At 44.3% G+C, this 23,189-nt stretch overlaps 1 protein-coding gene across 1 annotated transcript in view; it reads left to right on the forward strand.

The window, feature by feature from the left end:
- Nucleotides 1–23,189, forward strand: part of LOC138258999 (contactin-3-like) — a 1,120,386-nt gene that overhangs the window by 745,641 nt on the left and 351,556 nt on the right. The window contains exon 6 of the mRNA XM_069206372.1: nucleotides 16,953–17,156. Coding sequence (XP_069062473.1) covers nucleotides 16,953–17,156 — 204 coding nt within the window. The remainder of the gene's footprint in view (nucleotides 1–16,952; nucleotides 17,157–23,189) is intronic.

Here is a 23,189-nt window from a genome sequence, read left to right on the forward strand (position 1 = left end):
TACACACCCCTTACACAGGACGTATTGCTTGGAGGGTGTGGGATTGAGTGTTATTGATGTGATATTGAAAGGTTCATCTTCCAAGTTGTACTGCCAGTTAAGGCCATGTCATTGTCACAGTGTGGGTTTAAGTTGGTCCTGTGTGGCTCTAAAGTGGCATCTCTTCTTATTTGCATCTGTAATTTGTCCAGAGGTGTGTTTCCCATTGGGTCAGGAGATTAAACATGACTACCTGTGTCACACCTCAGTGTCTTCCTGTTCACATGTCAATGTAGTGGTATATGTGTTGTGTGTCCAACAGGGTTGCTGTGCTGTGTGTAAATGACTAGGTTTCTGTACTTACCAACAAGTAGGCCATTTCCATATTGTCCATCCTGGAGGTGCTGATTAATGGTGCTCTGGCGGAAGATGACTGAATAATGTACACTCCCATGATACTTTGCCATGATATTGATGAACAATCCACAGTGATCCACAATGGCCTGCACATTGATGGAGTGTGTGTGCTTTCTGTTGCGGTATAGATGCTCCGTTGCAGCAGGTGGCACAATCCGTACATGTGTGCAGTCAATGGCACCAAGCATGTGCGGGAAGCCATTCATTTGATAAAACCCCTCTTTGGTCTCCTGCTGCTTCTGCTGTGTGTTGGGGAAGCTGATGTGGAGGGGTGTGAGGGAGATGATGGCATCCAGTACCTTGGGTAGGAAGGCAGATAACGAGGGCTGTGAGATCCTGGCAACCATGGCACCAGTGGTTTGAAAAGAGCCACTTGCCAACATGTGCAGGACACCTAGCAGCTTGGTCTCTGGTGGAATGATGTGGGGTGTATGCAAGCTGGGTGTCAACTGTGGCTCAATGTGGCGCAGCAGCTACTGTATGGCTTGCCAGTTTAATCTGTACCTCTGGATCATGTCATGTTTCCTGAGGCCCTGAAGGGTTATCCTGGTCCTGAATATCCTCTCCTGCCTTCTGTGTTGCCTTTGAGGTCCCTGTTGGTGTGGTGGCAGCTGCCGCTGTTGCTCCTGTGCTCTGCATCTTCGTGCATGCTGGATAAATAGCACCTCCATGTCTTGCTTTTGTAGCTATGATGTTGCTTCTGTGAGTTTTCTTTAAGTAGTGGTGTGTTTGCCCCATTTTAACACCTGCCTTATCCCAGGTGTTAATTTTTTTCACAAATTGGCATTTTCCAGCTCCGCCTACCTGACGTGTGCCTTTTTTGCGTGGTTGGATAAATATGGCACACAGGTGTTTAAGTCATTTATTAGACGGGAACGCCTACCTTGCATCTCATTGACGCAAGGTAGTTTCACGCATCCAGAAAATGGTGCACACTGGGATATTTTGACGTTAGACGGGTCTAGCGTCAAAGTATAAATATTGTGTTTAGTTTGCACCAAATTAGTGTAAAAAAAATTACACTAATCTGGCTTAAAGGAAGGGAGTATAAATATGGGCCTAAGTGTCCTGGGTCACTTAACTGTGTTTTACTTTGCTATTGTGGTTTGTATATTCCTTTCGCTGGGGAAGCGCTGTGTGTTCTTTGGAGGCGGGGCAGGAGCCCTTTAAAACTCGTTCGCGCTCCCGCCGTCGCGGGAAGCGCTGTGTGTTCTTTGGAGGCGGGGCAGGAGCCCTTTAAAACTCGTTCGCGCTCCCGCCGTCGCGGGAAGCGCTGTGTGTTCTTTGGAGGCGGGGCAGGAGCCCTTTAAAACTCGTTCGCGCTCCCGCCGTCGCGGGAAGCGCTGTGTGTTCTTTGGAGGCGGGGCAGGAGCCCTTTAAAACTCGTTCGCGCTCCCGCCGTCGCGGGAAGCGCTGTGTGTTCTTTGGAGGCGGGGCAGGAGCCCTTTAAAACTCGTTCGCGCTCCCGCCGTCGCGGGAAGCGCTGTGTGTTCTTTGGAGGCGGGGCAGGAGCCCTTTAAAACTCGTTCGCGCTCCCGCCGTCACGGGAAGCGCTGTGTGTTCTTTGGAGGCGGGGCAGGAGCCCTTTAAAACTCGTTCGCGCTCCCGCAGCGCGGGACGCGCGCGGGCGGCGCCCGGGCGAAGTCCGGGCCAAGGGCGGGCCCGTCCTGCGCCCGTCAGCGGCTGACAGAGGCTGGGCTGGGCCACTCCCCTAACATCTATCTCCCAAGAAGGCCATATTGTACTCAGTCCCTTTTGTTATTTCCTACTCTGTCTCCCCAGTCAGCTGTTCCACTTAATCTGACACCTTATCATTTAACCTTGCACCTACACTAACACCAGATGGGCAAAAGGAAAGCAATAGAGGCAGGGGCCGGGGCAGTACTAAAAGCCAAGCGAAAAAGGCATAAGCATGCAGCTAGCAACTGCGTTATGGATAGAATCGACTCTCTCCTGGGCGAATGCAACGGAATACTAACTAGCCCCCAGGGTAACATTTCTATTGCAACTGGGGAGGGGCCCACTTCAACTAGCAGGAAGGAAGGTTCCATGAAAATCGCTGAGATTTTCGTGAAACGTGGGCAACAAGTTACTGACACTACAGGGGTGGGTGAAAATAGGAACGTTATCACCCATGCGGCCCCCTCCCTAGCAGAAGACCTACCACTTGCCACCAACGATTCCATCCAGCTCAGTAACCGCTTCAATCCCCTAACCAACCTCCCTGAATCACGCGACGACATCAACCCAGACACCCTGGCAGATGGGCCAGCAGCAACCAACACGCACTCTCCTCATGTAACCCCACAGCATATCGAATACATACAAGCTCTAAGGAAGGAAGTCACAGAACTCAAGCATATGGTTAACTCATTACTTGCAATAGTAAAACAGCTAACCCACGCAAATAACACGACCACCAGTAACCTTGCCCAAAATCCAATCCTATCAGGCATCACAACAAACTCGCCCAACTCCTCCGCTTCTAGCCACGCTGGCCCTCACCCTACCAAAGAAAAGACCATGAACTCCCACCAGACTCCCCTCTTCCACAATTTAGGCATAGGAAATTCACTAGACATCTATCATAATACCCTCAAACCCATGAGCAACACCGCCTCAAAATACTCTACGCAACCAGCCACTGACCAGTCCCATTTAGGTAATATAGTTCTAATGGTTAACGTTCCCAAGTTAACCACATTGGCGCGCAAGGAAGGGGTAGACTCTATCAAAAACAAGGCAATCCACTGGATTCGCCATGTTAGAGGCTGCCGATCCATAATACGTGAGGACCTAATTACCGTAGTACGACAGCCAGACCCGGGAACTCACTTTGATATCCTAAAACTGACACTCAAGAACAGGACCATGGCGAACAATCTGGTGGCCCTAGACGCAAGAACAAGCCCACCTGCACACTCACGCATCCAGTTTAAACAGCCCAGGTCACCTACGCTCCACGAGGAATGCCCGAGTTACCACCCGGCAGAAAACCTATCCCCTCTTGGTAAACATGATTGACTCACAGCCCCACCTAAAATCTATGCAGGCAAACCTTGCAACCTTCCAACATCTATCACCCCCAGATCCTCCTTTTACCCCACCACTGTCTGTCCATGTCTTCACCCCCCTACCCATGACACCGCGACCATTTCCGGCTCACCGAGCAATCATGACAACGATGCTCCACCCATCTTGCAGGCACATTGCCCACCAAACCTAGAGCTGCTGTCTAGGCCCGCAAGCATCTCCTTGATCAGGACCAGGCCTGTTCCAACAGAGGAACATCACCAACCACCACAAGCCTCACGGGCAAACATTGGTATCAACCCATCTCTGCTCCCTCAGCCACATCTGCCAAACCAACCCCCGACAGCCAACTTCACAAACCCCGGGCATTTAGGCAGGACAACTCAGTCACAATCTGGGGTACGACTTGTCTCATGGAACGTGGCAGGTCTGAAATCTATTCTTCCCCTTCCATCCTTCTCCTCATTTATTGACGAACATGACATATGTCTCCTACAGGAAACATGGTCACTCGACCCACTCTTCCGAACAGGCTACTCAAATTTCCACATCCCCGCTGTGGCCAGCACGAGAGGCAGGCCCTCAGGGGGTCTGACCATCTGGATCAAAACATCGCTTAGCTGCCATATATCACAGCTACCTACCGCCTCTCCCGACCTGTTAGGCCTTCGTCTATCCTTTGGGCCTGACTCTGTGGTGAACATCTTTAATATCTACGCTCGAGGGGTCAGGGGGGGTCAAGTCTCCAAAACCCTCTGCGCCCTCGCAGCCCTCTTACAAAATTATCCCCGCCATCATAAAACCATTGTGGCTGGGGACTTCAACGTCACATTCGAACCCCTTGACTGGGACGATCTCAGGTCCACCCGCGAGGAAGATCAAGCCTGGTCTATCCCCGCCCTGTCAATTCCACCCATCAAAAGGTGGACGTCGGTTGCCATTCAGGTTAAATCATTGACCATGGAGTTTGGACTCAGGGCGCTAAATGGCAGAACTAATTCAGACACCAACGGTAGTCACACATACAACAAAACGAACCACACCAGCAGAATCGATTATTGCCTATTCGATATAAGATTATGGCCTCTAGTCATCGACATGACAATCATCGAAAGGACCGAAAGTGATCACAACCCTCTCTCTGTCCACACATTAGCTCTAGGTAACCTCCCAGCCACGTCTAACCCCGCAGCAGTAGCACCCGAGGGTATTAACCTGGCCAACAACAAAAGACACCTAAAATGGGTCAATATTGTGGCCCGGCCCGCACTCATCAATGCTGCCAACAACACCCTAAAATCCACACTAAGGGACCTAGAGGCGGGTTCTGCAACACCCCACCAGGAAATTAGCTCAATCCACACCTCCTGCTTTAGGGATATCGCAGCCCACTTCTCAGCACCCCCAGCCCACGACGACAAACGACCCAAAGCCAGGCACCGCTGGTTCAACAAAACGTGCCGGTCCCTAAACAAGCGCCTAGTTCAAGCCATTAAATCCAAGGACCCCATCGCCATCCGCGTAGCTAGGAAGTCCTATAAATCTGCAATATGCATAGCCAAGCGTGATCAAGATAGCAAATGGTGGACAGCACTCAGCGACGCTGTGCGCGAGAGAAATTATAGTCTGTTCTGGTCCCTGGCAGCGCGAGGCCCAGAAACCAGTGGTTTGGACATCACAACCAATATTGCCCCAAGAGACTGGATAGCCCACTTTAGTAGTCTGTACTCCCCTGATCATGATAGCCCCACCTCTGTTTGTACGGGCCCCCTCCTACTTCACTCATCAGCACCAACCACCGCAGCACCCCTGTTGTTCTCCCAAAGTGATATAACTTATTCTCTAAGCACTCTAAAACGCGGCAGGGCCCCTGGTTCAGACTGCGTCCCAGCAGACCTATTCTCAACAGACCTAGCATCCTGGTCAAGATATCTCACCATTCTAGCTAACGCAATAGCATCTGGGGCGCCAATTCCCGACTCTTGGAAAGCGGCCATTGTTATTCCAATCTTTAAAAAGGGCGACAGATCTCTTCCCTGTAACTATAGACCCATTAGTCTAATTGACTGTGTCCAAAAAGTCTTCTGCCACTGCCTCCTAGGGAAGATAGAAGAATGGATAATTGACCACGATATCCTTAGCCCCCTCCAAGCCGGTTTCCGAAAGAAGATTTCCACCACTGATCAAGCCCTCAGATTCCTATTATTATATTGGAAAACAGTGTTCATTGGTAAAGGCAGCCTTTATGTAGCTTTCGTGGACCTCAAATCTGCCTTTGACCTAGTACCTCGCAACAAACTGTGGGTCACTCTCTCTCGGATGGGAATCCCGGAACACATCCTTGCCATTTTGATACGACTCCACGAGGACAACTACGCACAAGTCAGGTGGGGCAACAAGGGCCAACTTACCGATAGAATCCACGTCTCTAGGGGTGTGCGGCAAGGTTGCGTACTTGCCCCGACCCTCTTTTCCCTGTACATCAACGAAATTGTCCCCTCCCTTCTCAGACTGCAGGCTGACGCACCTTCACTTGGCACACAAAAAATCCCAGTCTTACTCTTTGCCGATGACACTCTTTTGATATCTAAGACCCCTAGTGGTCTAAGGAAACTCCTTGCGTGCTTCGAGCATTTCTGTTCATCCCAGGGACTCGAAATCAACGCAACGAAAACCAAACTAATGACCCTTAATCCCCACAGATCTTTCAAAGGGAAATTTACTTTAGAGGGCTCCTCACTCGAGAAGGTGGGCATTTTCAGCTACCTGGGCATAACACTCACTGACAACATGTCCTGGAAGCCACACATAGGAAAACAAGCCCTTAAATTAAGACAAACAACTGGGGCTCTACTAAAAAATTTCCACCTCTCACACACAAAACCAATTCGCCCAGCATTACAGTTATACGAATCCCAGGCAGTTTCCTCAGCGCTCTACGGGGCTGAACTTTGGGGTTATACCAAAACCCAAGACCTAACCACCGCTGAAAACAACTTCTTAAGAAATCTTGTGTCCCTTCCGCTAAGCACCCCACTGTTCCCTCTTTTCAAGGACCTCGGCATCAAACGCATTGGTCACAAAGCCCGCCTGCGACCTCTGCTGTACTGGCGACGTCTCTGGACCACTCCGGAACTTGACATCTTCACCGAAGCTCTACAGGTCATCCTAAAAGCCGACCACCTGCACAGAATCCCCTGGCTACGATCCATCAAGGATTTACTTCACTCTATCGGGCTCGATGATCTCTGGAACTCACCAGCCACGTCAGTCTTTCCCTCGAAAAGCGAACTAAAGAAACTTTACTGGCAAAGGGCCAACAACTAAGACACTCGGGCTGCACTCCACACTACATTATCTTGTGACTTTGCCAACCTAAAAGAGTCATGCAAGTACGAAACTTTTTGGGACCTAATCACGGTCCCAAGGGAAAGGAAACTGTACTTCCAGCTCCGCATTGGAACACTCCCATTAAGACTTTTCACCAGCAGCTGGTCACACAACGAATCCACCGCATGCCCTGCTTGCAAAGCCCCCGTCGAGAATCTCCCTCACCTCCTTTTTGCATGCCCCGCGTATACTGCCCCCCGTAGGAAATGGCTGGCCCCGGCATGCAGACTACTGGGAGCACGCTGCTCTGCGCTAGCTCTGCGAATCCTTAGATCAGACACCAGGCCAACGCTAGTGATCGCTATCGCCAAATTCCTCGGAGCTAGTTGGCTTATTAGAGGGAAAACTCTCCTGGACAAAGACTCCAAATAAGACTGTCCCAACATCCTGCACAGTGCATTTCATTTCATCTCATTTCATCTAATTTCATTCCATTTTATTCTATCTCATTTTTATTCCATTTTAATTTTTATTTATGTTTTACTCCCTTTTATCACCATATTTACCTGCAATTTTATTTTATTATGTGCATTTACTTGTATTTATTACTGCTCGTGCTTTTTTGGCTCTTGTAGCCGCAATAAAGCTTCTTTGAATTTGAATTTGTATATTCCTTTCAGACAGTGACACAAAGAGGGTTTAGCTGTGGATAAAAGGGGCCATCCTACCAGGATGTCTGGGGGAAGAGCTATGCCTTGCCTCACTTACACTTCAATGTGCTTGCCTACAGCACATACAAAGGGAACTTGACACTAGCTGTTTGTCACCTGAGACTTCGTGGAACCTTGACAGGGGAAGGGAGGAACTCTTGAGAACCAATTGTGGGGGAGGGTAGGGTGTTCACCAGCACACAAAGTCTGCCACCTGGTATATATATTAGACTTCTTGTGCCATTCATTGGCACACTCTTGGACCTGTGGCCGTAACAGAGGAAGGAATTCCCTTCCGCAAGAGGACTGTCAGATTCAACCAGAGGATAGTCATGCTGCTTGAGGACTTCCTTTCCGACCTTCCTTCACCGCAGACTAATCTGAGTGGCTCCTATGGTCATTTGACTGACCTCCTGTCTGAACCAGCAGGATTAAACAAGCTTGAGAACACGCAGCTGCCCTGCTGCATTGGCCCTTCCTGGTCATGCAACTGGACCTGCCTGAGCCTTGCTGGCTTCTGCTGAAATGAGGTTCTGATCCCCACGAGGTGCCTCCCCAGGTCCTTAACCCTTGACTGACATTAGAGTTTACTCCTCCCTTCCTAACTGTGGGATCTGTCATAGCACAACACAACTCAACACAGGACCTCACATCGCAGCTCCTGATCAACAGTCTCATCCAAACCGATATAGTGTGATGCAACTCAAAGCAGGACATCACGTCACAGTTCCTAATTAGTGACCTCATCTGTACTGCTGGACGATGATGTAACTCGACCCAGGACTTCGCATTCCAGCCCTTGCAACTCCTCCTCAGAGTCAATGCAGCACAACACAAAGACTCAAAGACATAAGGTACAGTTCTCCGCCAGACTAACCTGGTCCATGTACTTAGACCATACTCCATTGTTATTGACCTGAACTTGTGACTTTGGGCCAGATGTACGAACCGTTTTGCATGGCGCAAACTGCGAAAATAGGTACAGACTCGCAAAATGGGAATGCGACTCGCAAATAGGAAGGGGTGTTCCCTTCCTATTTGCGACTCGCACTGCGATGCAGAATTGTTTGTGACCGCGAACTGTCAGTGAGATAAATGACCGCGAAAGCCACTTGAAGTGGGTGCTAACTCATTCGCATGGGACCCCTTCCCCTTTGTGAATGTCGCCAAAAAAGTTTTTCAGAGCAGGCAGTGGTCCTTTAAGGAAAACGGGCTGCAATACAAAAAAAAAAAAAAACGCTTTATTGAAAAAGCAGTCATAGACATGGAGGTCTGCTGTCTCCAGCAGGCCACCATCCCTTTGAGTGCAGGGAATCTCAAGAGGGTTGCAAATTGCGACCCACCTCATTAATATTAATGAGGTGGGTCTTTGCGACCCCCTTGAGATTCGCATAAGGTGTCTGAGACACCATTCTGCATACGATTATGCGAATCGGAAATTGTGAGTCGCACCAACTCGCAATTTCCGATTCGCAAAATCGCATTTTGCTACATCTGGCCCTTTTTCCCAGTCCAAACTGACCAGATAACCACAGCTTTGCACCTTTAAGAGCTATTTCTACCTAAAACTCTGAAATTACGTATCTCAGGTTCCACTGACTGGAATTTTATTGTTCTGGTTTCAGTTTATTTATTACAATCTACTCTGTTTGTATACGTTTGTTTGGGATTGTTCTTGTGTTGTTTCTTAACTTTATTACTGTTTGTGGGCTGCATTAAGTGTTTACACATTGGCATTAAGTTAATCCTAAATACTTTTGTGCCATAATGCGTGAAGATTAAGCACAGATTTATTGAGTGACTTTTGTGGTTCACCTTGGCAAGGATTTTGGTTCTTGCCAGAGTGGGGCTTACATCCACCACAACTAATAACACAATTTCTTAAAGGGGATATAAAGGTGTTATTCTCCTAACGTGGTGATAGGACATAAGTACGGAGATCTTCATCATTAGAATCTTGATTTAAGACACCAACTACCAAATAAGCTTGGAATGTATGATTGCTTTCCCTATTTCCTGTGTATATTGTTGAATTGCTCGACTAATGTGTTTTCTGCAGTTTGAAATTTATCATATGGCTAGGGTTTTTGGATTTTCCAACCAAGCACACATAAACAGAATGATCGAATAACCCTTTAGCTGCTGGACCTCTCCCGCGAGTGTTGAGCCCTTTTTTGGCTATTTGGGGTAGTTTGTGCTTAGGCCTTCATAACCGTTTGTCCATATAAGCTATCCACACCAAATGTGAGTCCTTTTTTCCAACATCATAGGAGTACTAAAGGAATCCTTCCCTGGAGGAAACACAGCTGACATTTAGTTTTTTTCAGAAAAAGGGAAAAAAGGCTGCAGAGGAACGTATGTGTTTCTTTCCCTGCAAATTGCATCAACAAAGGCTTTGGAGTGCTAAAATCACAAACTTCCTAGCTTTCAGGAACCAATAGACTTGAATCAGAAAACCATATTTTTCAACACAGTTTTGGCATTTTACTACGACATGCCCCATTTGTACTATTTTTTGTGCTTTTAGCCTCCTTCCAGTTAGTGACAGAAATGGGTGTGAAACCAATGCAGGATCCCAGACAGCTAAACATTTCTGAAAAGTAGACAAAAGTCTGAATTCAGCAAGGAGCCATTTGTGTAGATCCTACAAGGTTTTTCTACAGAAAATAACAGCTGAAATAAAAAAATATTGAAATTCAGGTAAGAAACAGCAATTTCTCTCAATGTTTTACTCTGTAACTTTTTCCTGCGATGTAAGATTTTTAAAAGCAATACCCGTTACATCTGCTGGAATCTTCTGGTTGTGTGGATATATAGGGCTTGTAGGTTCATCAAGAACCCTAGGTACACAGAGCCAATAAACGAGCTGCATCTTGAAATGGGTTTCCATTGTATACCGGGTATACGGCAATTCAGTTGGTGAAATATAAAGAATGAAAAATAGTTATCAAGGAAACTTTTGAATTTCCAAAATGGGCACAAGATAAGGTGTTAAAAAGTAGTGGTTATTTGCACATCTCTGAATTCCGCTGTGCTCATACTAGCATGTGAATTACATGGCATTTCTCAAATACACTTCTTTATTACACACTGTCTTACATTCGGAAGGAGAGAATGTAGAAAAAGACAATGGGCAGTAACACTTGTTCTTCTATTCTGTGTTCCCCCATGTGTCCCAATAAAAATGGTACCTCACTTGTGTAGGTAGGCCCATGACAGGAGACGCCCCAAAAAGGAACATGGACACATCAAATTTTTACATTGCAATCTGACTTATTTTTTGGAAAGTGCCTAGCTGTGGATTTTGGGCTGTAGATTAGCCAGCACCCAGGGCAACCTAGCAAACCTATAAATTTTTCAAAACTAGACACCTAGCCAGAATCCTTTCCAAACCTCAAAAATTGGCAAAAAAACTCATTTTTTCCTCACATTTCGGTGATGGAAAGTTCTGAAATCTGAGGAGAATCACAAACTTCCTTCTACCCAGCGTTCCCCCAAGGCTCCGGAAAAAAATGGTACCTCACTTGTGTGGATAGGGCTAGTGCCCGCGCCAGGAACGGATCACACAAAGATCAATGGTAGTCCTTACATGAGGGCTACTGTTAACCCTAGAGTGATCCATTCTTGACGCAGGCACTAGGCACAGGCACACAAGTGGGATTGTGTTTTTATCAGGACAAGTGGAGAAACATTTGGTGGTAGGAATTCTGTGGATCCCTGCGCATTCCTGTAGTTTCTGTGATGAAAAAGCAAGAAAAAATAGTGTTTTTAATCAACGTTTCACTTTTGCAAGGTATTCTGGGTAGGAAAACTTTGGGAAATCAAAACATGCCACACTTCTGTGGACTGCTTTGGGTGTCTAGTTTTCAGAAATGTCTGGGTTTGGTAGGTTTCCCTATATGTCCCAGGACCAAAAACTCAGGTGACTGTCTTACAAAACTAGGCTGTTTTGTGGTAGGTAATTTTGATGTCTCCACAATCCGTTTTGGGTACTTCTCTTTTGTGGCCACTTACCCACCCACTAAAGTGAGGCAATGTTTTTTGTCTGGAGACTTAGTAGAACGCTGGGTAGTAGAAAATTTGTGGCTGCCTGCAGATTCCATGACTTCCTCTCACTGAATTGCAAGGCAAAAGTGTTTTTTAAGCAAATTTAGTGATTTCAAGGGGATATTGGGAGAAGGAAAACTGGTGAGAACCACGCAAGTCCTGCATCCTTGGACTTCCCTGGTACTAGTATGTTAAAGTTAATCCACCACTCACACTGGTTGGTTTTAGCACCTCCAGAAATTATGGTTTTAAAGCATGAATACTTATCAAATTATCTGAATATTGAAACAAAGCCTTCTGAAGGTGGGCCATGAAACAATGTCCAGACACCAACCTCCTTATGGTCCATTCACACACAACAAACAACCCTTTCATACCACTGGCCACGGGCCCAATCCAGCCAATCACTGCACCCACATTAACTTACCGCTGCCAGACAAGGGCCCATCATATTCATAAACCACAGGGCGGAATACCGTTTGACTACATCTTACCACCTGTCAAGTAACAGCCTCCTTCTTCCTGAACATTACCAAAGGCATGCATAACAAACCTTTACGATTGACTCCCATGACAGCCACCTGAGGCTCAGGAAGACATGTTTATTATACGCCTTTAGCACACTCACTTTGCTAAATCCAACTTGTTCTAGTTTGTGGATGCAAGTTGGGGGTGTCCCAGTATGCTGTACACAGCGATTCCTTGAACTGAGCATGCATATCTACCTTTGAAACTAAGGCAGACATGCTGTGGAATTCTCATGATGTTCCCTAAAGAGAAGGTCATAGGCTATGAAAAAGGATAGTGTTTGGCACACAGGGGAGTCCGTGAGATAGTAGCATATGTCCCAGCCAACATGATGTGCAGTGCTGTGACTGTAATGCACTTATCATACAGCAAATTGAACATCTACCAAGTTCTGATGGAGGATTAACATGAAAAGCAGGTCAAACCCTGACCCATACGTGTCATTGTCCTTCAGTGCTGGGATGGCACCAATGGGTTTGAATCCATAGGTGTAGATGATGTACATCTGTACTGCCGTTTCTATCTGCCTTCCAACTGTGCAATATCCCTGTGAAAGCACACCTACCATAATCTTTCCTTACCCATTCATGTCTGTCCTCATCAGAGTCCTGACTAATCCTGTATAATTGGCAAGTGAACCTATACTAGTTTGTGGATGAAATTTGGGGGTGTCTGAGTATGCCTTGGGAGGCCTATTCCTCAAACTGAGAGAGCATAGCTATCATTGAAACTAAGGCAGACATGCTGGTGAAGAAATCCTAAGGTGTCTAAAGTAAAAAGTCAAACAAATATCCTGTGGGACTCATTCACCAACACTTCAACTTTTGCTTTGAAAGTGAAGCTACAAATTGAATTTTCACACTTTCAAACAAGTAGAAATGTTGGTGAATTTGTCCGACAGGACATTTGTTTGACTTATTACACTTACTCTTGTTCTCGTTGGCAATCATGGTGGTCCTTGTGTAGCATACATAAGTTCCCTAACATGTATTTCAAAATTCAGTCATACCTTTACAATTTTGCCACACAGGGTACTTCTTGACAATGTGGCATATGTTTTATCCACTGGTATGTGCAGTATGGGGACTATAATGCACGTTAATTGAACAGAACACCTACCACGTTCTGACGGTGGATATAGGTGTCAAGCAGGCCATAAAAAAGTCCATGATTTCCTGAAGTAGATGAAGTAAAATTCTGTGGCTGCTTGCCTAACAAAGCAGTGGCCATGGACATTCGGTATCCATGTACAAACACTGAAAGGATTACCCCACAGCAGCTCCACTTCAGTTGATTTCCCAGAACTTTGTTTTAGTATGATACAACGCAAAGCAAGTAGGGACACAGATGCCTGGTTGAGATGGGGTAGTACCAGCTCTCCTTCCGCTTTCCATGCTTTGAGCACACTTTACAGCGACGACATGGATGGTCCTTTTTGGGTGTTTTGGGAATGTGATCAGCAAGGTGTTGCTTCTACCGCCTTGCCACATCTTCCAGAACATATGATGTGGAGGCTGCTGCTGCATCTGTAACTGCAGTGATGCTTTCAATTACAGACAACTGGAAATCAAGGAAAGTCATGAGTCGTCCTGTGGTTGTCTGATGGTAAACAACATACACATTGTATGTTGCCATCTAGATCAGGTGGGTAAACAGTTTCTTGTACAAGTGTGAGTTTTACGACACACATTGTATGGTTGAAGAACCTGGTTGTTCTTGTCCATGTACTTATTGTAATCAAGTATACAGATGGGCTTGTGGACTTTGGCCATCTGACCCCAAATCGTGATGGGGGAAGTGCTCTCATCATGAATTTTAGTGAGCACTTATACATCACGCCTAACTTGACTGCGAGCAGTTCGTTGGAAAGCAATGCAGTACTCCGGGGTTTCTGGAGCTTCTTGCAAACAAGGTCCTGCGAGAATGCTTTGCATTTACAACAAACTGTACAGCAGGCCACAGTGCAAGCTTTGTAGAGCTCACTGAACAGCTCTCCTCCTATATAGAAATTGTCCATATAAAGGGCATAACCTTTGTGAAGGAGTGGCTGGACAAGTTTCCATACAGTCCGACCTGTGACCCCTAACGCGGGAGAGCAACCTACAGGGTTTAGGGTAGAGTCCTTCCCTGTATACACTCTCAAGCTGTACACATAGCCAGAAGAGCTCTCACACAGCATGTACAGCTCTATGCCATAGTGAGCTCTTTTGCTCGAAATGTACTGTCTGAACGACAGCCGTCCTTTGTACAGGATCAAGGACTCATTCACTGCTTACTCTTTCCAGGAGTATAGATCTATGGAAACCTGGCAGCCAAATGTTCCATGACAGGCCGAATTTTGAACAACCTGTGATGGTCTGGATGGTCCCGGGGCAATGCAGCAAAATTGTCATTGAAACGTAGCATGCGCTGCAGTAGCAAAAAACGGTCTCTGCTCATGTTCGAAGATGGGGTTTACCCAAACCATGAGAGTCGTCCAGTAGGACTGTATGGTGGGATTCTGCACTAACCCCATTTTAAGCGTAAGGCCCAAAAATATCTTCAACTCCACCAGCGAAATGGGAGTCCACTGGCATGCCCTAGAACGTGGCCCTAGAGTGCCTCGGTGCTCCATCAGAAATTGGTCTGCACACAAATTTGTTTGCTGCACCATTTCCTGAAGGAAGTCAACATCCAAAAATAGATGAATGTAGTAGACTGGCAATAAGTTGGCCGTATCGACTTTACATCCAGAGTCACCAGTAAAAGGTGGAATTTAGGCCTGAGCTAACAGGGGGACTGCCAAGAGAGCACTCTCTCTCTGCTTGTGGCCAAATGACCCTGCTCTCTGGGTTCAACTAACCCGATGTTGTCCCGCTGCACAGACTGTGCTTGCGAAGGGACAGAACGGCTGTCGTCATCATGTCGTCGGATCAGACTCCGCCGACTGAAAAATCTCTCCCAGATCCATAGTCCCCCTCGCACATATATTTCATTTGTTTCAAAGCGCAGGTAACACCTGGCTTTACTAATCCACTCAGCTAAATACAAATCCATGTATCTCCTTTGCAGCAGGCATCTGCGCTACTTTATGGCATCAAAACAACCACCAGGCAAAAGACAGATCTATTTCTATCGCTCTCTCTATATATATATTTATATATACATATTAATATATATATATATATATATATATATATATATATATATATATATATATATATATATATATATATATATATATATATATATATATGTATATATATATATATATAACTTTTATATATGTGTGATTTCCCTGGGGGGCAGATTGTGACTCCTGGAAAACAACACATGTAAAAAAATAATATATATATATATATATATATATATATATATATATATATATATATAAATTTGATACCTATATAAAGGGAGACTGACTCTCTACATCACTTTGTTTTTTATATACATGTGTGCTTTCCCTGGACCGATCGTGGCAAAGCACACATGCATAAAAAATGCCCCCATAGGGGGTGAGCCCAAAGGATGACCCCAACATTTTCTTTTTTTTTTCTTTTAAATATTCCTTGGGGGGACACAATCGCCCCCCCCCCCCCAGGGAAAACTACTGCATTGAAATTACCCTCAGGTGTCAGCACATTTAAAAAAAAAAAACATTTATTTCATTATCTGGGGGGCGCAATTGCCCCCCAGAAGATCCCCACCTCATTTTATTTTTATATTTTAGCCCCCACGGGGGTCAGCCCATTTACATGGGTGCCGACCCCCCCCAAACAATATCACTGGTGTCTAGGGTTGTTTCCTGGCCATGTATCGTAGTGGCGCTGCGACTAATGGCCAGGAAATGGTACCAGGAAGGCATTTATGAAAAAGGGGAGACACTTCCCTTTCCATCAATGTCTCCTGGCATCTATGGCGGCTGTTTTGGCCTTTTTTTCCCCACCGGTGCAGGGAAAGGACGCTTACCTGCTGCTCTGCTGCTCCGGTGGGGAAAAATGTGACATCAGCGCACCTCACGGTGCGCTGACATCACAAAGGGGCAGGAAGGGGCCGCGGGAGACACAGAAGTTCTTCCACGTCTCCCGGGGTAACACTGGTCATGAACCTCACCAAGGAGGTAGTGCGTGCATCGGCCAGTGGCTGACGCCTCCACCAATGGGTTAAACTGATGATACATAGTAAATATGTTGTGCACAGTATTGTTGTTAAGTACTGTAATGTTAAAACATGAGCATAGTTATTTACTTTTTTGTTCATGATCCACTTCCATCTATATTTCTCTGTTAGTGACTTGATAAAGTCTGAGCTGTTCAAGCATAATTATTTGTAAAATGTCTTGCTACACTTTTATAATTTACAAATTATCCACCTGGCAATATTGTAAGACAAAGCCCTGCACTAGAATGTTGTAAAGCACAATATCTTATAGCTATGTATTTCAGCTCTGAATGAGAAAATGTCTAAAACGTTTACTGCATCTATCATTGGCATCTGGGCTAATGAATTGATAAGATGGTCTCTTTAACTTGTATGTGGCACACACAAAACTCCCTTGGCAGAGAATGCCGAACCTTAGTCCTTTAATACACTGTAATTGGATGTATGGAAATACTAAAGAAAAAGTGCAAGCTGCACTAAGTAATATTTGATTAATGAACGTATTGCACATTACTTACCCATATGATCTTAAAAACCTTATAAACAATAATCATGTTCATGGTGACATTTCTATATATGTTCTGAGTAGTATTTTGTTTAATGTTTATGTTTATGTGCACTATATAAATTATATACAAATGTGCAAAGAAAAAAATACTTATTGCAGCATAAAAACTTATTTTGTGAATATAATTGTATTGGTGCTTTAAATGATATTTCTGTTTAATCCAGTTTGTTCTTTTTTATCCAAATTTTCAATACTTCTAGAACTTTCATATGCTTGGATCTTTAACGAGTATCCATCCTTTGTGCAAGAAGATGGACGCAGATTTGTTTCTCAGGAGACTGGACACCTGTACATAGCAAAGGTAGAGCCTTCGGATGTTGGCAATTATACGTGCGTGGTCACCAGCACTGTGACAAGCAGCCGAGTACTTGGCTCTGCCACACCTTTAGTTCCTCGCACTGATGGTAAGGCACAATCCTAATTTATATGGTGACTGTAAAGTTATGTTTATCACAGAAGCCTCTGTGCTATTTCCGTCAGTTGAGCTCATTAATATTGTTTGAAGGGAGACAATGCATCCAGGATTGCCAATAAAATCAAAGGTAAGGAGGAAAGTTTGGAATTTGAAAATGTGGTTTTGCTAAGAAAACGAAGCCCACATTTCCATTGTGAATAACTCTACATTTGGGATATCTTCAGCCACATAAAATCGCTGCAAAATATGAATGCAAAATTACTACTAGTAACTTAAAAGAAATATTTTAGGCACAAATCCTCCAAATGTAGTTTTACATAATGTAGAGAGGGTATGGGACAATAATAGTGTTAGCGTGACATAATTATCAACTGACAAAAATGTAATGCACAAAATATTGTTTACAAAAATATTGACTTACTGAAGTAAATATTAAGAAATCTGCACTTAAGGGAACATTATTTTTAACAGCTATTTAAGCCACAATTCTAATGTTAACTCATATTTTAGTAATCAATATTCTGACATACAAGTGTAGGTAGAGATTTCCACCTATCCTATTTTAAAGTATAAATTGCAATAATAGGTAAAAATGAATAATGGGTAAAAAAAATCACCTGAGGAAAATTATATACATCTGACAAACATCACAAATACTAAAGTGTGTTTGTGAGTGTGTATATGTGTGTGTCTGTGTGTGAATGTGTTGTGCTGTGTTTTAGGGACAAACAATATGCAACAATGTTTTTGAGTATGAATAAAATAGTGTTAGACAAAAGGTGAATCAAGTTGTAAAAAGTAAGTTAATTTCAGTTCTACATTCTTATATTTTTAAAATATTTTTACAGTTTGATACCTATTGGAATCAGCAATCTGTTGAGATATTACACAGTTATTGTTTTCTTTCTTTCTTTGTTTGGGTAGTGCCATTCTCTACCTCAATTGCTTGTGTAATTCCCATGTAGTACACATGAGTGGTCATTTGCACTTATTCCAAGACTTGACTGGAGTAGCTCTGTGCCTGTTAGTGGAGTAGTACAACTGGAGCAAAGTGTGTAACTTCCGTAAATTGCAATTGACTTAGAATGCATGTTTTTAAATTTGTAAGTCTGTCCCAGTGTTAGAAATGGGGTCTTTGGTTGGCAGTCAGGTCAACCCCTGTCCAAGCAAAGACCCTCACTCTAGTCAGGGTAAAGGAGATTCACCCTCAGCTAACCCCCGCTCAACCCCTTGGTAGCTTGGCACAAGCAGGCAGGCTTAAGTTCAGAGTGCTAGGTGTAAAGTATTTGTACCAACACACACAGTAACTTAATGAAAACACTACAAAATGACACAACACAGGTTTAGAAAAATAGAAAAGATTTATCTAAACAAAACAAGACCAAAACTACAAAAATCCAACATACACAATCAAGTTAATTATTTTAAAAACAAAAGAGTCTTAAATCCTTGAGAAAACAGTAAAAACACTGTTAGCGTTGAAAAGTACCTGGGTAGTGTCAAAATAACATACACGGGCGAGTGTGCATCAAAAAAGGTAAGCAGTGCTTTGATTTTTCACCCGCAAGCGAGACCGTGTGTCGTTTCTCCTTCTCCGGTTGGGTCGGCGTGCAGGGGAGCAATGCATTGATCCGGGCAGCACTTGGGTCCAGGCAGGCGTTGTATAGCTTTTTCATGCCCAGCAAGGTTTGCGGCAAAAATCCTGTTGCACGGTATCAACAAAACCGCGCAATGTAGATTGCGACATTGACAGCCTCAATCAGCGGGTGTTGCGCGTCGTTCTTCCAGCTCCGTGCATTGATTTTCCAGCCACAATGCAGGTGGAGCGTCGATTTCTGTGGCGAAGCTGGCAGCGCATCGTTTTTCAGCCACATCTTGGAAGGTGTGTCAAATTTTTCCCCGCACAGCAGTCTGCGTGGAGTTTTAGTCTTGGTCTGTCAGCTTCACCTTCCACGGCCCCAAGAACTGGATAGGGCACCACTTGGCAGGGCAGGAGTCTCAGCAGAGAGTCCAGGTGCTGGCAGGAGAAGTCTTTGATGGCCCTGAGACTTCAACAACAGGAGGCAAGCTCAGGACAAGCCCTTGGAGATTTCTTCACAAGCAGGGAGGTACACAAAGTCCAGTCTTTGTCCTCTTGCACAGGCCAAAGCAGCAACTGCAGTCTCAGGCAGGGCAGAACTTCTCCTGAGCTCTTCAGCTCTTTTCCAGGCAGAGGTTCCTCTCGATGTCCAGAAGTGATCTAAAGTCTGTGGTTTTGGGTGCCCTTCTTATACCATTTTGCCCTTTGAAGTAGAGTTACTTCAAAGGAAAGTCTCTCTTGTTTGTGAAATCCTGCCTTGCCCAGGTCAGGCTTCAGAACAGACACACACCAGGGGGTTGGAGACTGCATTGTGTGAGGGAAGGCACAGCCCTTTCAGGTGTAAGTGACCACTCCTCCCCTCCCTCCTAGCACAGATGTCTCATCAGGATATGCAGGCTACACCCCAGCTCCCTATGTGTCACTGTCTAGAGAGAGGTGCAAACAGCCCAACTGTCAAAGTGACCCAGACATGGAATCCACAAAAGGCAGAGTCACAGAATGGTTTAAGCAAGAAAATTTCCACTTTCTAAAAGTGGCATTTTCAAACACACAATCCTAAAACCAACTTTACTAAAAGGAATATTTTTAAATTGCAAGCTCAGAGACCCCAATCTCCATGTCTACCTGCTCCCAAAGGGAATCTAAACTTTAATCATTTTTAAAGATAGCCCCCATGTTAACCTATGAGAGAGATGGGCCTTGCAACAGTGAAAACCGAATTTGGCAGTATTTCACTGTCAGGACATATAAAACACATTAGTATATGTCCTACCTTAAACATACACTGCACCCTGCCCATGGGGCAACCTAGGGCCTACCTTAGGGGTGTCTTACATGTTTGAAAAGCGAAGGTTTAGGCCTGGCAAGTGGGTACACTTGCCAAGTCGAATTGGCAGTTAAAATCTGCACACACAGACACTGCAGTGGCAGGTGTGAGAAATGTTTACAGGGCTTCTAATGCTGGTGGCAGAACCTAGCACCCGCATTAGCACCACTAGCAGCATTTGATTTACAGTCCCTGGTCACCTCTCGTGCACTGTACTAGGGACTTACCAGTAAATCAAATAGCCCAATCATGGAAAGCCAATTACATACACATTTTATACAGGAGCACATGCACTTTAGCACTGGATAGCAGCGGTAAAGTGCCCAGAGTAACAAAAACAGCAAAAACAGAGCCCACCACACATCAACAACCTGAGGAACAGAGGCAAAAGGTTAGGGGAGACCATGCCAAGGATGAAAAGTCTAACACCCAGTGCTTAATTTGAGCCGGTGGTTTCCAGTGTAGGGCTTTATGGATTACACTGCCTCAGTACTCTGTGCCCACACATTTAATTGCAGCAGCCACGTGTCTCAGAAGAGAGCTTTGGGCACTAGCACGTTTTTATTCACAAATTAACACTGGTCTATCCTATGCCCTGCCTTAATATTCCTTCCTGCTGCTTTTTATCCACTCCCTCATTTGCACCTAAAATGTTCTACCACTGGTGGAAAACTCTACACATAAGAGAAAGTGCCTGCATATGCGTACATCTTTTGAGCATTGCCTTACAGATTATGTGAAGTGGCTCTACATGAGTATTAATCATACAGGTATATCACTTTGTAAATTGCCCTCAATAAGTTGAAGCAAATTGATGAATTTATTGAATATGATGGACAAAATAAGAAGTTCTATTCATTGAGGTAAGCACGACATGTTCTTCATGAATGTAATACCATGGTGGAACATAAATTCCTTATCGCTGAAAAACGAATTAACCAGTCTCTCTTCCTGGGCAGTGCTTGTGGGCAATGTTCAACAGTTAGGAATATCTTATTCCCGATATAATTCAAATAATTAGTCTTGTTGCCAGGATTATGGCTAAAAAATCACACCTATAGATCCTGTTTTTTAATTTTTACTCATTGAAAAGTGCAGTAATCTGTGTGCAGTAAAATGAAGACCTGATAAACAACTTTGAGGTTTTGTTATCGTGCAAGACTGTTCAAATTGCAAGATAAATTCAAGATGCTGCAGACGAGATCAACACCCCTTCTCCCTTATTTTTGAGTTTTTTTATTTTGGCTCTCATCGTAAAGGCTTTAATAAGATACACATCACAATCAAAACCATTATACCATTAATGGCATTCTTTAAATAAAACCCCATCCTATATAATAGAAATTCAAAGTATAAAAACAAGCACTGATTAAATGTTATTGAGTGGAGATCAGTTACACAAGCATCAACTTATTTTATACGTTTCACATTCATAATATTGGATTTTTAAAAATGAGCATTCAATGATTCTGTTCATTGTGCACAGGTCCTCATTTGGAATCCTCCGACACTGCACTTTGTGTATCTGAGCTGTTACAATAGCCTTCTCTTGTTGTACTGCTGCGTTATTGTTTAATGTCATGTCACTGTTTTTTTTTGTTTTAGGGAGCTCAGAATTTAATTTGGGATTTGCCTTGTGCCGCAAAGTATTATTTCATTCAATAAAACTGAATGTAGTTAGAGGTGAGATGTCAACGCTCATCTAAAGTTGAACTATTTAACCATTAAACAAATCTAACAAATTTACATATTCAAATGTGAATATAAGTGCACCCTGCCGGTCCTCCACGAGATAGCCAATTTAACAAAGCTACCTAAAACCCACATGCCAGGATGCCAGCAGGTTGGTGGTTAACATATGCTGCAAAATAAAGCACAGCTAGGCAGTTCATGAAATCCTCTGCTATGGCTGGATACATTTAAAAAAAACAAAATTTGCTTTAGTGCATTTTTCGATGTGGATAAATAACATTATGCTGTCAGTTCACTTAACAAACTACAACAATATTGCATTTTACAATCAACAGTGGTATTGTTGAGTTTAATCTTGTACATGAAATATAGGAAGCGGAATACATCATTAAGGTATCTCAAGAGGAGTACTAGCAGGTAAGCAGAGGTTTGGTGGTGAGCGATAGTTTACCTAAGCTATTACATCCATTAACAAAGCAGTGCTACAGAGACCTGAAAATCAAGGGGCATATTTAAGAAAAGTGGCAACCCCACACAGTATGGTGTCACATTTCTTGCGCCCTTTAGCACCCCTACCCCATCATTTGTGTGCCATTTTTAAAATACAGCGCATCATGGCGCAGGGTAGGGGGCAATGGTGTTATTTGTTTTGACGCTATTGATGTACTCTGCAAACTTTTTCCACTACTCCTGCAGAGTATATCAATAGCATAAAAAAATGATTCTATTGCCCCCTACCTTGCGCCATGGTGTGCCTTCCTTTAAATATGGCACACACATGGTGGCAGGAGGGGGGCGCCAAAGCGCACAAGGATGCAGCACCACTTTCCTTAAATCTTCCCCTTAATGTTCATGACTGAGATATGGTCTAATGTATGTGTCCTACTGTAACCTCTGAACATTTCAGTTTTTTGTACCAAAAGTATAGTATTTTACTGAGTTCTAAGGCCTTCGTTACTGACACACCCCTAATGTGCTTCTCACTAAACGATACATACTTCCCTCATGTGCTCTGCATGTTGTAGTAAGAGAAGGGCCCCCACTTCTATTGTTGATAGAGATTCACTTTTTTCAAAGGTCCGGTGCACGAGTGCTGCATTTAAGAGTCCACTAGATTAAAATGCTTTTTCTCTATGCGTTCTTTGTTCCTACATACATTTCTATATCATGAATTTAAAAGAGGTTACAAAATGTTATGTGGTAAGTCTAAAATGCATTCCACAAATTGAAAACTTCTCAAGACCTGGCTGTTCAAGCAATAGCAGCATCCCCCCTCCCCCTTCCAGCCCCCTCCTCAGTGCCTTGAGACCCTCACGGGTGACTAGTTCCTGATAGATTGATTGATTGACTGGGTGAGCTGATCAAGCAAGACTGACTTCCTCCATGGAAGTTTAGAAAATGAGGGTTCATCTCCCTGGACAAGT

Source organism: Pleurodeles waltl, chromosome 9 (genome assembly GCF_031143425.1).
Source record: "Pleurodeles waltl isolate 20211129_DDA chromosome 9, aPleWal1.hap1.20221129, whole genome shotgun sequence".
Taxonomy (NCBI): domain Eukaryota; kingdom Metazoa; phylum Chordata; class Amphibia; order Caudata; family Salamandridae; genus Pleurodeles; species Pleurodeles waltl.